The sequence below is a fragment of the Anticarsia gemmatalis genome, chromosome 19 (genome assembly GCF_050436995.1).
Source record: "Anticarsia gemmatalis isolate Benzon Research Colony breed Stoneville strain chromosome 19, ilAntGemm2 primary, whole genome shotgun sequence".
Lineage (NCBI taxonomy): Eukaryota > Metazoa > Arthropoda > Insecta > Lepidoptera > Erebidae > Anticarsia > Anticarsia gemmatalis.
The window spans coordinates 8,791,938-8,804,107 of NC_134763.1; the positions used below are offsets into that span (position 1 = coordinate 8,791,938).

The 12,170-nt window shown below is 47.9% G+C and overlaps 1 protein-coding gene across 7 annotated transcripts in view; it reads right to left on the reverse strand.

The window, feature by feature from the left end:
• Bruce (BIR repeat containing ubiquitin-conjugating enzyme) overlaps positions 1 to 12,170 on the reverse strand; it is a 43,697-nt gene that overhangs the window by 1,413 nt on the left and 30,114 nt on the right. For 3 of the 7 annotated variants that reach the window (XM_076127023.1, XM_076127020.1, XM_076127024.1), the window contains 30 exons: positions 11,855 to 12,099; positions 10,949 to 11,096; positions 10,509 to 10,592; positions 10,090 to 10,203; positions 9,466 to 9,605; positions 8,921 to 9,083; positions 8,522 to 8,749; positions 8,070 to 8,307; positions 7,631 to 7,881; positions 7,379 to 7,557; positions 7,111 to 7,246; positions 6,860 to 6,944; positions 6,575 to 6,786; positions 6,294 to 6,392; positions 5,821 to 5,974; positions 5,243 to 5,385; positions 4,751 to 4,927; positions 4,258 to 4,509; positions 4,029 to 4,178; positions 3,646 to 3,857; positions 3,119 to 3,520; positions 2,769 to 2,936; positions 2,324 to 2,501; positions 1,878 to 2,040; positions 1,529 to 1,646; positions 1,258 to 1,387; positions 964 to 1,181; positions 643 to 882; positions 350 to 538; positions 23 to 157 (listed from right to left, as the gene is read on the reverse strand). In XM_076127023.1, the coding sequence (XP_075983138.1) occupies positions 23 to 157; positions 350 to 538; positions 643 to 882; positions 964 to 1,181; positions 1,258 to 1,387; positions 1,529 to 1,646; positions 1,878 to 2,040; positions 2,324 to 2,501; positions 2,769 to 2,936; positions 3,119 to 3,520; positions 3,646 to 3,857; positions 4,029 to 4,178; positions 4,258 to 4,509; positions 4,751 to 4,927; positions 5,243 to 5,385; positions 5,821 to 5,974; positions 6,294 to 6,392; positions 6,575 to 6,786; positions 6,860 to 6,944; positions 7,111 to 7,246; positions 7,379 to 7,557; positions 7,631 to 7,881; positions 8,070 to 8,307; positions 8,522 to 8,749; positions 8,921 to 9,083; positions 9,466 to 9,605; positions 10,090 to 10,203; positions 10,509 to 10,592; positions 10,949 to 11,096; positions 11,855 to 12,099 (5,351 nt within the window). The remainder of the gene's footprint in view (positions 1 to 22; positions 158 to 349; positions 539 to 642; positions 883 to 963; positions 1,182 to 1,257; positions 1,388 to 1,528; positions 1,647 to 1,877; positions 2,041 to 2,323; positions 2,502 to 2,768; positions 2,937 to 3,118; positions 3,521 to 3,645; positions 3,858 to 4,028; positions 4,179 to 4,257; positions 4,510 to 4,750; positions 4,928 to 5,242; positions 5,386 to 5,820; positions 5,975 to 6,293; positions 6,393 to 6,574; positions 6,787 to 6,859; positions 6,945 to 7,110; positions 7,247 to 7,378; positions 7,558 to 7,630; positions 7,882 to 8,069; positions 8,308 to 8,521; positions 8,750 to 8,920; positions 9,084 to 9,465; positions 9,606 to 10,089; positions 10,204 to 10,508; positions 10,593 to 10,948; positions 11,097 to 11,854; positions 12,100 to 12,170) is intronic. The other 4 variants (XM_076127027.1, XM_076127021.1, XM_076127025.1 and 1 more) reach the window with 3 other exon arrangements.

A 12,170-nucleotide genomic window follows, 5' to 3' on the forward strand; every position in this document is an offset into this window, starting at 1 on the left:
ACACAAGCTCTTTGCTACATACCTTGAGCGCCATGAGGTTGAGCTGTATACTCCGCTGAGTGCGCTCGTCGCCGCTCTGACTCTCGAGCTCGGTGATCCAGTTCGCTACCGTCTGCATGATCTCATTGCGCTTTATCCAGAAATGTGTCTGGATCACCTGTAAATCAAAATTCAATTAATTCTGTCATAATAAGCACTGTAAGATATCATGTCACCATTAATGTCTCTGTGTAAACATTGCTGCTTTAAATCATTTTCAATTTGCACTAATCAGTAACATAAACGAGACAAATATACGGTGTCACGGTAAATGAAGCGTGATAATGAGAGAAGTGAGCCGATGTCTTACTTCTTTGAAGCAGGGCTCAGGGTTCCGCAGGTGGTCGAGCATGGCCCAGCGCACGCACGCCTGGTAGATGTTGGAGTTGTACTCCAGCGATGCGCTCGAGCCCACGCGCGTGCCGCGGCTGCGCTCGTAGCCCGGCTCGTTGAAGTACGGCTCCGGCACCAGGATCAGGGACTGGATCGAGACCAGCACCTGCACACACGTCACATCACGTATTAAACACAACACAAATTTACATGGCAGTACAGTACAATCTCGTTTATCATCTTTTTGATAGTGATCAGGTGGAGGTATACCTGTAAAAAGCTGGAAGTGTGTGCGTTCCACTTCTCCTCGGGTCGTCCGTGCCAGGTGTTGAGCACGGAGAGGCACACCTTGCCGTCGTTGTACAGGTTGGGGTTGAACCGCACCGAGTGGCGGCCCGTCGTCTCCAGGTTGATGAGCATCGGCACCGCCGGGTACTCCGCCGGGAAGTACACGTCCAGCACGAAACACCCGTTCGCGTACGGGGTGTCAGATGGCCCGGTTATTAATACCTGCAAATTACACGACACGTTAATAATCATAACGACACGGAAGAATGACATAATATTATGTGGTATCTCGCAGCTGTATACCTTCATGACGTCGAGGCGGTCGGCGTCGGTCCGCACGAACACGGAGGAGGAGTAGGAGAGCGGCAGCGAGGTGGCGAGCGTGGCGGCCTCCTGCGCCAGGCGCTTCATGCGGGCGGGGTGCGCGCGCTCGCCCGCCGCGCGGACCATGCTCTCGAAGTGGTACGGCACCAGGAAGCGGAACCCGCTCTCCGCGCACTCCGCGATCATCTCGAACGTCTCTGTTAACAGCATGAACATTCTCGTATCTCGATTCGACTAAAGAAATCATAAAACAAACTGTGAGACCGGCCTCACCGAACTGCATGGTGCGCATGAGCTCGATGTAGCGCGCCTCCCGAGACGCGCCGCTGAGCGGAGCAGGCACTCCGCCTCCGCGCCCCGACTCCGTCTCGCCCTCCGTGCGGCACATCAGCGCCGACGTCGCCTGTATTTACATTATCATTATATAAACCACTCGTTAATATTGAATTACACATTTCCTTTTCATTACATGCTTTAGAAAGATCTCTTTTAGGGTAGATAGTTTAATAGTGTACTTTAATCAGACAATTAATTGTTAGCTCACCTGAATATCTGCTATTAAAGCGGGGAGTCCCTCGTCTTCCTCCGATAGTTCTGAATTACTTGACGTGCTAAATCTTTGGCTATATGTCATTTTACCGAATATATTTTTCTTGCTCATTCTGTAAAACCAACGTTTTCGTATTAAAATAAGGAACTCGTCTCATTCGAACAGGTCAAATTTCAAATACAAAGAATCAAGAAGAATAAGGGCGATACGTATACGCTATGTCCAGTAACGTTATGTTTCGTTTTGTGTTCATTCTCAAACAGAGGACGTTACTCGACAGAAGAACTTTTCGATATGGATCGTGAAACGAGCTGTGGTCGTAGAGGTAGACGGAGGCACGTACCTGAGCTTGGTGGCGTAGGAGTTGGTGGTCCTGCTCATGAGCGCCAGCAGGCGCGGCAGCGGGCGCAGCGCGGCGGCCAGGCGGCGCGAGCGCACCGCGTGCAGCGCCCGCGCCGCGCGCAGCACGCACACGTACAGCGGGATGTGGCGCGACATGTCCAGCACTGCGCACGGACACACAGTATAACACTTGGCCGACCTCAAGGCGCAGCTCTAACACTGCTGCGTCGACGCATCGCAAAAACCAGCAATACGAGATTCAAAAACGAGTGTCGTAAATGTCAGCGATGTGTCGACGCAATGCAGTGTTGTGATTTACCCTCGAGCGAAATTCAAGAAATAAAAGATAAGAATTGCGAAATATATTTTACAAATCTGTACAGTTCAATGCACTAAGTGCTTAATGGCTAACGACGACTGCCTAGCGGCTCAAGTGCAGTTTGTTACCTGAGTCGTTCCTAAGATAAGAGCATATGGCGGGCACGAGCGAGCTGTTGGCGACGAGCTCGATGAACTCCTGTGGCAGGTCGTGGTCCTCCTCCTCGTCTGGGTCGCGGTCCGCTACCTCGGCCGTGCCCTCCTCCGGCGGCCACTTCTCGCCAGGATTCATATATGATGCTAATACCTGAACAGTTACACCGTCATGTTAATCATTCAAATATTTTTGGAAACAACACGTATAATCGAGTATTTTGTTTGGTTTAGAATAATAGATATCTCTTGAAAAGTTTGCTAACAGTGTGAAATGACGAACGCAGTAGACTGACATATGCTATACATTAGATAAAATTTAAATGTTCCGTATGAAGTGTCAGCTCTATTAACGCTGTAATAACGCAACATATAATATAAGAAACGTGTCAAGTTGCATAAGGTAGTGTTGGTGTTATACCTGCAGCAGTACGGTGACGTGTTCCTCCTCGGTCCGCTGGCGCACGAGCGCTTGCTCCACGTTCCACGACTGCTGCGTGGAGCCGGTGCCGAAGCCCGTGCCCTTCGCCCAGTACAGCTGGCTCTTCTCCTCCGACTTACCCGTCGAGCCATTCGATCCTTGGCTGTTCTGTAATATACAATAACGACGCTTCAGTATGGGGTCGTCTAGTATATTAGAAATACAAACGACATTGCTAGAGGCATCTATCAGTATATTACACAAAAGCGTGTAACGTATACAAAACTTTCGATCTGTAAATTTGGTCTAAATCGTGTGGAGCAGTCTGGAAAGACGTCAGCGATACGTACGTCGTTTGAGTTGGGCTTGTGGTGCGTGAAGACGGCGAGGCACGCCAGCAGCAGGCGCACGGCGCCGCGCTGCAGCAGCGCGCGCCGCAGCTCCTGGCCGGCGGGCGTGGCGCGCGGCGCCGCCTCCAGCAGGCGCGCCACGACGCTGAAGGGCAGCGTGCCCAGCGAGCCGCGGCCGGGCTCGGGCGGCGCGATGCTGCGCCCGTCCTCGTCCGTGGCCACGCCCAGCAGCAGGCGCAGCAGCTGCGTGGCGCGCGCGCCCTCGGCCAGCAGCGCGCGCGCGTAGCCCGGCAGCTTCAGCAGCAGCCCCAGCGCCAGCAGCGCGTGCGCCGGCACGCCCGCCACCTCCTCGGCGCCGCCGCCGCCCGCGCCCATCGGGTTCACGCCCAGCTCCACCACCTCCTGCCATACACATTACGTTATAATCGTGACGACATCATTATGATAGTATTTATTTGGAAATACAGAAAAATCATAGATCTGCTTCTTTTTGCAAGTGTTAGGAATATGAATGTGTATATATTGACCTCGTAAGGGTCGTCGAGCTTGACCCAGTCGAGGTCATGATGGTGGTGGCTGTTGTGCACAGCAGGCGGGGCGGGCGGAGGAGCGTGTGGTCGCGGCAGCCGCGCCGCTACCAACGCCAGCCCACCCACAGCTCCGAACTCGCGCAGCACTGCTCCGCCACTGTCACCACTGTCGCCACCGCCGCCGTCCCACGTCGGACCCGACCACGACTCTGTACACAGAAAGCGCAACACGATTGTTAAGTCAATGACATCAAAAATGCAAATAATTAGAGAAATGACAACTGCAGAAGTTCGAAAATCACATTGATATAAGACTAGTCCATACAATAAGTATAAAACGTGTCATATAAGAAGCAGTAATGATGTCAAAAGTATATTACCTCCATTGGTGTTTAGATGCAGCGTGAGCGTGAGATGGGGTCCGATAGTGTGCGGCACGGCGGCCGCCAGCTGCGCCAGCGTGGTGCCGGCCGGGATGAAGCCCTCCAGTCCGGGCACTTGCACGCGAATCGACGTCTCGATCAAATCTGCTGCATCATAACGTTACATTAATATTTGTATTTATATACAAATTAATATGAAGAAAGTCGCGAGTGAAAGGCTATTTACCGTCGGTGACTGAGAGCACAGAGGGGTCGGTGGTCTTGGGCAGTCGTTTCTTGTTGTTCTGTTGTTTGAGCGAGGTGTTCTTGACGTCCTTGACGCGCTTGTCCTTGGAGGCGCTGGCGGCGGCCAGGCTCAGCTCCCACGCCTCCGCCACCGTGGTGATGGCGGTGTCGGACGCGCTGCGTAGCACCGACCCGCCGCTCGAGCCCGCCGCGCCGCTCACGCACACCTTCGTGCTCTCTTCCATCACAGGTACTGTGGTATCAAATAATATGCTTTAATTATTTTGTTTATAGACGACTATCGTTTGGTTAAATCGTAGTTTTAGGTGATAGGTATGACTTTAAATCAATACAAGTAAATCAACAAAGCTACAAGTTCTAAATGGGTCCTGCGTTTCCTGTAAGAATGCTACTAAATGTTTCGTGAAATGAGTAAAAACTAAAGGTCGGCCCTTCATAGTGAACCATGCGTTATATCGTGTGTGTATACGTACGCGGCGGGCGGTGGTCGGCCAGCAGCTGGCGCACGGTGGTGTGCAGCGGCAGCAGCGCGGGCGGCGCGGGGTGCGCGGGCAGCGGCGCGGCCCAGCGCACGCGCACCCAGGCGCGCCCGCCCGACAGCACCAGGCGCAGGATCAGCGCGCGCGTGAACCCTGAGATGCCGCCCGGACCTGCACAGAGACCGACATACAGTTAGCATATACATACAACAAACGTCTGTCTATAAATCTCTCGTTATGATACTATTACGAGTTGTCTACAAAATTATACAGAAGCAAATAATGCATGATAAACATTTTAAGCAATATTATAAATTTTTATAAAATTAACAATTTCTATTCTAATTAACACCGATGTCTGAAATAGTTCTGCTACAATCAAGATTATCTAATTAGGGCTAAATACCAGATTCGTCTCATTAAAAAAAGAAACCATAAAATAATCATCATATTTCTTTGTATATAAAGTAAAATGAACTTATTTACCAGTGCATTCCATAGATTCTAATATAGCGTGTAGGGTGGTGGCGAATAGTTTCTGATTGGCGGGGTGGCACACGATCAGCTCGGCGAACAAACGTATCGTGCTCTCTTCCAACTGAGCATACTCCGCGTCCTCCTGCCATGAACTGCAAAGTACAAGTAACAATATTTTAATAAATTCCATCAACAAAAGTATACAACAGGCGTAAATAAATTTAACCCAACATCCCACTTCGCAAGCAAGGGTGTCGTCCATCATTCCGGGAATGAGGGTGGGGTTTTAGGCCTCAAGTCCACCTCGCTGGCCAAGTGCGTGTTACCTCGGGTACAAACCCTCGACCACATGCGTTGGAGGCACAACTTTTTTTATCTCAGATGGAGATAGTTTTGGCCCATGTTTAAACAAAACATAGTGTTATAATTTTCAAATAGCAGTCCGTATTCTTTGGTCTTTGCCTTCTCCTAAAGGGAAAATTGCGTAATTTTATTTATGGACGTTTTATCCGTATTCTTTGCTCAAATTACGCACGAACTGTCCCATCAAGTCTATATCTATATATGAAATAAAACGTAACACTCACATGTAATTAGGTCTAGGGTGGCACAGTAGTGTGAGCAGGGGCCGCCAGAATGTGGCACCGGGTCCTCCGAGCCAGTCCTTGAGCCGCTTAGACCAGCACACGCCCCGCGCGAACTCCACCAAGTGCCACACGCTCTTCATTGATGGTAGATCAGCTGCGAATATAAAGACAACAGATTGAAACAAAATCGTTCTAATATTATAAAAGCGAACATTTGGAGATTTGCTTTTCTCCTGGACAGATTACGATACTTAGCCGTGTTCTAGATTAGGTACCAGAATCCCAAATTGGGGTCAAAACAGGGCCATATAATAATGAGTTTTGTTTTGTTTCGTGGTGGGGTTACGTGTTCAGATTTGTGCCATCTGACTTTAAATAAAGATTTGAAAAAGTACCAAAATACTAGGCTAGGCTATTATAGTCAGTGCGGTTGAATTCATACAATTTTAGTTATGTATTACGTGTATTCGTACCGTATTTAGAGTCTTTCTCCGGTTCCTTCATTTGAACGTCTTCTTGAGAGCCACCGCGCTGCTGTTCCTTTATCATTTCCAATTTAGCCTCACTGAAATCTGCGAACAATAAACATTATATCGATTGGCTACTTTGTTTCATACAAAGATTATTGTTGATTTGCAGGTGTGAAGGAAAACGTTGTTATAATTTTTTGGACAATTGCGTTTTATTGTCAAGAAACACGTTTCTAGAAAGACTATTATTAAGTTCGTACTGTGTATAAGGTGAGAGTGGGTACCTGCGATAGCCTTGACGACGGCGGCGGGCAGGCGCGAGTGCAGCAGCGCCTGCGTGGCGGCGGGCGACATGGCGGCGGCCGCCACGGACTGCAGCTGGCCGCCGCGCGCCTCCCACGACACGCCCGCGCCCGGGCCCGCGCTGGACCCGCCCGCCCCGCCCGCGCCGCCCGCGGGGGACTGCACCTTCGTGTCGTCCGTCAGGCCCTCCATACTGTAAACACGGAACATACATTAGTACCTCGTATGGTAAATAGTTTATATATTGTTATAGAGACAACAAATACCTTTCGTCCTGGTCCATAGGAATGTCCATATATTCGAGTAACCGCCTGAATAGCTCTGGCCGGATGTAGCACATTGAGCATAGAACTGAAAAAAATGAAATTAGCATTAGACTGATATCTAGTGGCATATTTCAGACACAATAAAAATTGCTGGCTACTTGTGAATATTGTTAAAGAAACATAGAATAAACTAGTATTCTGTAATAGCAATCAGAAATCTGTTTGTGTCGTAATAATAATGTTATACTCACTGGCATCGAGTGACTTCTTGAGCAGGCTGGTATCGGGCACGCTGTTCACCCACTTGTAGACCAACTCAAACAACTCGTCCGTTATCTGTTCTTCCAAATTCTCTACTATGTTCTTCTCCTTCAATGACCATAATACCTGTAAATTATTACAATATTTTTGTAGTTTACATATTTACAAATAAAATTATTTTCTTGATTATAGCATCAGTTGTAATTTTAATTTTATTTGTGACAAAAATAATTTAGGTTTTATTAAACTGTTGCTGACCTCAGCGAGCGTGTGCGTGAGCGCGGCGGAGGGCAGGTCCCGTGCGCGGGCGCGCGCGCCCAGCCAGCGCACGAAGGCGCCCACCGCGCCCTCCGCGCAGCGCAGGCACAGCTGCCGCACCAGCTCGCACACCGCCGTCATGCTGCCGTTCACGCGCCCCGAGCTCGCCGCTTGGAACGCTGTACATCACATTACATTTATTATCATCGAGAAATGGGTGTTAAACAGGGTAAAGTTAGAATATAAACTGACCGTGTGCATGCGCGTGAGCGTCCATGTTGAGCAGTGCCTCGACGAGTGGTGCCCGCAGTTCGGGCGCGTGCCTCGCGGCCGCCAGCAGCGCGTGGTGCGCGTGCGGCGCGGCAGGTCCCCCGCCCGCCACGCAAGCGCACAGCGCGCCCACGGCGCCGCCGCCCACGCCCGCGCCGCCCGCCGCTAGTCGCGCTGCTGCCGCGCCGCCACCGCGCGTGCACGCCGCTACCACGCACGCCCAATTGTTGCTTCTAGCGAACACAAACATCATTATAGTCCAAATATATTATATGCTAATTAACAGATCACAATACAGTCACAATTATTTTCACGAACTTCATAGGATTGACACTCAGTTTATGTTAGTTTTCGTGTGTATCAATATAGGATAATATTTTGGAAACTTGAAACGCATTAAAAATAAAAAAAATAATCTTACGTGTTAGGTTGACCGGCTCCATGGCTGTTGAAAGCGGGAGCGGCCAGCAGTCTCAACTGCAGCAGACCCATGTTAGACGAGTCACGCGGCTTGTATAGTCTGATCTGGACGGTGGTGCAGACAATAGGGCGAGCCACCACCAGGCGAATGAATGTCATACCCGCGGTGCTCTGAGGGGGACCGAGAGGGGCAAGAGTGCCGCCACATCCGGCTTCCACGGCGACTGCGCCGGGACACGCTATAGAAGAAAAAATAATTTAAATGAAATAGTCAAACAGAAAGTCAGAAAAGTTGATACAAAATAATCAGTGATAACAATGGACTGAACCAAAATTGTATCAAAATCTTCGATGAAAGGTCAGTCTCGACCACTTAAAACGTTGTATGTTGTCGAAAGTGTAAGTGACGGAGAGCATTATCAGTATTGTAACGAGTGTGTAGTGTGTACTGACTGGCGAGGCTGGTGAGGTGCGGCTGCAGCTGCACCTCGTGCAGCTGCACGGCGTAGGGCAGCGTGAGCGTGAGCGCCAGCGACGCGTCGTCGGCGCTGAAGAAGTGGTAGCTCCACGCCGCCGCGCGCACGCGCCGTGCCGCGCATGCGCCGCGCACCGACATGCCGCCGCCGCCGTCCAGCAGCACGTCCGCCGCCTGCGCCGTGGGGTTGCCGCACGACACCGCGCCTGGGGACCACAACATATATTATATCGTCTGAAAACATACGACTACACAAGTACTACTACTAAGTCACAAGCATCAATAGTGAAAAGCAGTGTATGCTATCCACGAGTGATATGTTTAAACAATTTCAGAAACAATATACTGTATAGTACACATATCACAGTACAACTTACAAAGCGGTGCAATGTTCACGAGTCCGTTGGTAGCCTCAATGACAGGCGGTTGGTTCTTCTTGTTGTTAGCCGACGCCGGTGTCGACATGTTCACCAGCTGCGGCGGCAGCTTCAAGTAGTTCATCAGAGATGACACTAGGCCTTGACCGCTGCTTGGTCCAGCCTGTACGAACAAAGATTCTTAACGTATTGCCAGAACAACTGATATTTTAGAAAACCAAATTCTAATATATCACTGTAACTGACTCTAAATAGAATAAGCGTCCCTTTTGTCTAACATAATTTATAAATTTATTGTAAGTGAATGTTGGCTGAAAATGGTTGCTCGAAATAAATAAATAAATATCACCAATTTGGATGATTATTTTTTTAATATGTTTTTAACAGTCGGAACATGAATGGGATCGATAGGATCAAAATTCCCACAGGAATTAAGTCAAGAGGATAAAACTGTACTATGCCCGACTGTAGTTCGGCGGGTCCGATAGTATCCTAGAAATAAATGAAGTACGGTATAAGTAACTCTTTCATAATTAGTTACATACCTGATGACAAGCGGTAAGTTTATCCAGGGCGAGCTCGAGGCCGCCGGCGTCGATGAACGCGGCCAGCGCCTCTGGGTAGTCTAGCAGTCGGATGATCAGTTGCTGCATTGCTTGGGAGAGGTTCACCACCTCTTCGCGACCTGTGTCATCAGAATAATGGCTCACTTTTGTGACACTAACAAACTTTTGACAGTCTGTAAGATACTGTCATAGCTGCCGCAGTGGCACAGTCAGTAGTGTATTCGACTAAGCATGAGGGGTATCGGATTCTATTCCCGGGTCGGGCAAAGTAATATTGGTCTATTCTTATTTATATTTCTCAATACTAACCTGAAGTTTATTAACATGTTCGGTAAAAGACATGGGACTAACATTGTTAATGGCGAAAGGTGGCCGGTCGGTGTATTTCTTATATCTCTGCCTACACCTTGGAGCTTTTATATTAAAAAAAACCGCATGAACTCATAATAAAGCACTTTCCGTTGGTTTTTTTAATACCAACAGGAAATTCAATATACACACAACGGCAAAATTTTTCTATAAACATGAATATAAACAACAATAATTGTCTCAGTGAACGAGTTTTTAATAAAAAAAAACTACAGCTTGTTGTTTGTGACTTACGTAAGAACTCCATGAGGCTGGTGACCATGAGCGCGGGGTTGGAGGCGATGGTGGCCATGTGTGACACCAGCCAGAACACCTCCTCCTTCAGCGACGACGGCTCTGAGGTCACGCCTGCACACACAAATAGTTCAATCGTATGACATTTCAATAGTAGCTTACAATACGGTACTTGACTGGGTTACCAAATAAATAAAATAACTGTACTCAAGGTGTCTACAAACCATAACTGATACATGCCGGCGACTTGTTATCAGATTTATTTGCATAGAAATAATTTAAACCTTGTGGTGTCATATTATGCTAACATTTGTAAACAAAAGTTCATAAATAGTAGCTGTTACGAGTAGCAGTCGAGTAGTTTAAAAGAATAAGTCCGCATGTCGTGATTCTTCACTTCACGTTAGTATAACACTTACCGGAACTCAACGCTACGGTGTTCAATCCGTCACAAATTGATAAAGTCCTGTAGAACTTCTGCATTATCTGTTGATGTTGGAGGACTGTGGACAAAAATATGACACGTTTACACTATGGCGATTTAAGTTATATTAAAAACAAACCTTATTACTATCTTCTTCATTTTAGTCTTGTAAAATGGCAAAGTATGACAGTGTCTGAACAAACAAATTGTTACTTAGAACTTTGACTGACCAAATTATTACGCTATATTAAAATCACATTGAACATCATCTCGTACATAAATCGATACAATACAATAATATAATACATCATAAACGCTAAACGTTAAAAACGTACACAAATTAGTACGCCCTGCAATATTGGAGGACGTGGAGTAGCCTTAAAATCAAGACGTATTAAGTAAAATGATCTAAATCTAAAAAAATGTTTATGTTACCGGTATCAGCGAAGCATGGCGTGCGTGCGGCCTGCTGTTTCCGCTCATCCTCGACGTTGGTGGCCTCGGGCGCGGCGCTGTGCTGCGCCTTGCTCTCGTCCGTCTGAGACTGCTCCGCCGAGCCGGACGACGACCCGCTCGAAGATGACTGTACCACACATCACACACGATCTTAACACTATTTATTATTCATAACAGAATTCATCATTAAAACGTATTAGTTTGATACATTTTTTGAGCTTTCTGCGAACTTATCACGTATCTCAGTTGACAGCTAGTGTAAGTCAAATTGATGGTCACTATTCAATACAATAATAATTGCTGCTTTGACGTAACGTGTTAATCACAATAATCTAAGGGATAAAACAATGTACAGCATAGTGGCTTTCAAATAATTGTCAACTGAGATACGTGATAGTCCCCCTGATCACTGTGAAAAATATCGTATATATTTAAAATGTAATATTTTACCATTTAAGTATTAGTTTCACAATTTAAACATGTATAAAGCAACACTTTCAAGTAATGTGAATGACAGAATGCAAACGTAAATAGGCAGTTGTAACGAATATGTTTTTATGTTTGTTACAGGGAAAACCGAATGATTCAAACTAGTTATCATAATAAAGTAGGTAGGTATATAAATGTTGTTTGCCGACTCGTAAAATAATTAATTTATTCATGATTCGGGGAAGACCACGTTAAGAGTTTTGTATTGTAACAACAAACGAGTTTGTAGTCAATATCGTTATGTAAATAGGTTACTGATGTTTTCCTTTTAGCTTATTAGTGATTTGCATTTTTGTATGTGTAATGCAGGGATGTGTAGTAATATGCATTAATTTAAATCCATTTTCCTTTTTTATTTTTTCTGAAATATGATAAAATATAGTGAGATGTACTGACCGCGGCGGGCTGTTCCCCGGCGGCGGCGGGCGGCGGCGGCGCGGGCTGCGGCAGCGGCGCGGCCAGCAGCTTGCGGCAGTAGTGCAGCAGCTGCGCCAGCACGGCGCGGCGCAGCGGCGCGCGGCGGCACGCGCCCGACCCGCCGCCCGCCAGCACGTCGGCCAGCAGCCCCGACAGCCGCGCCTCCGACCCGCCCTCGCCGCGCCAGCCGCTGCTCTCGCGCACCCACCACACCGACTGTTGCGCTGTAATGTACATGTACGGTCACTGCCCGCTCCGACCCCCACACACACCCTTACTGCCGGGCGACACGTAC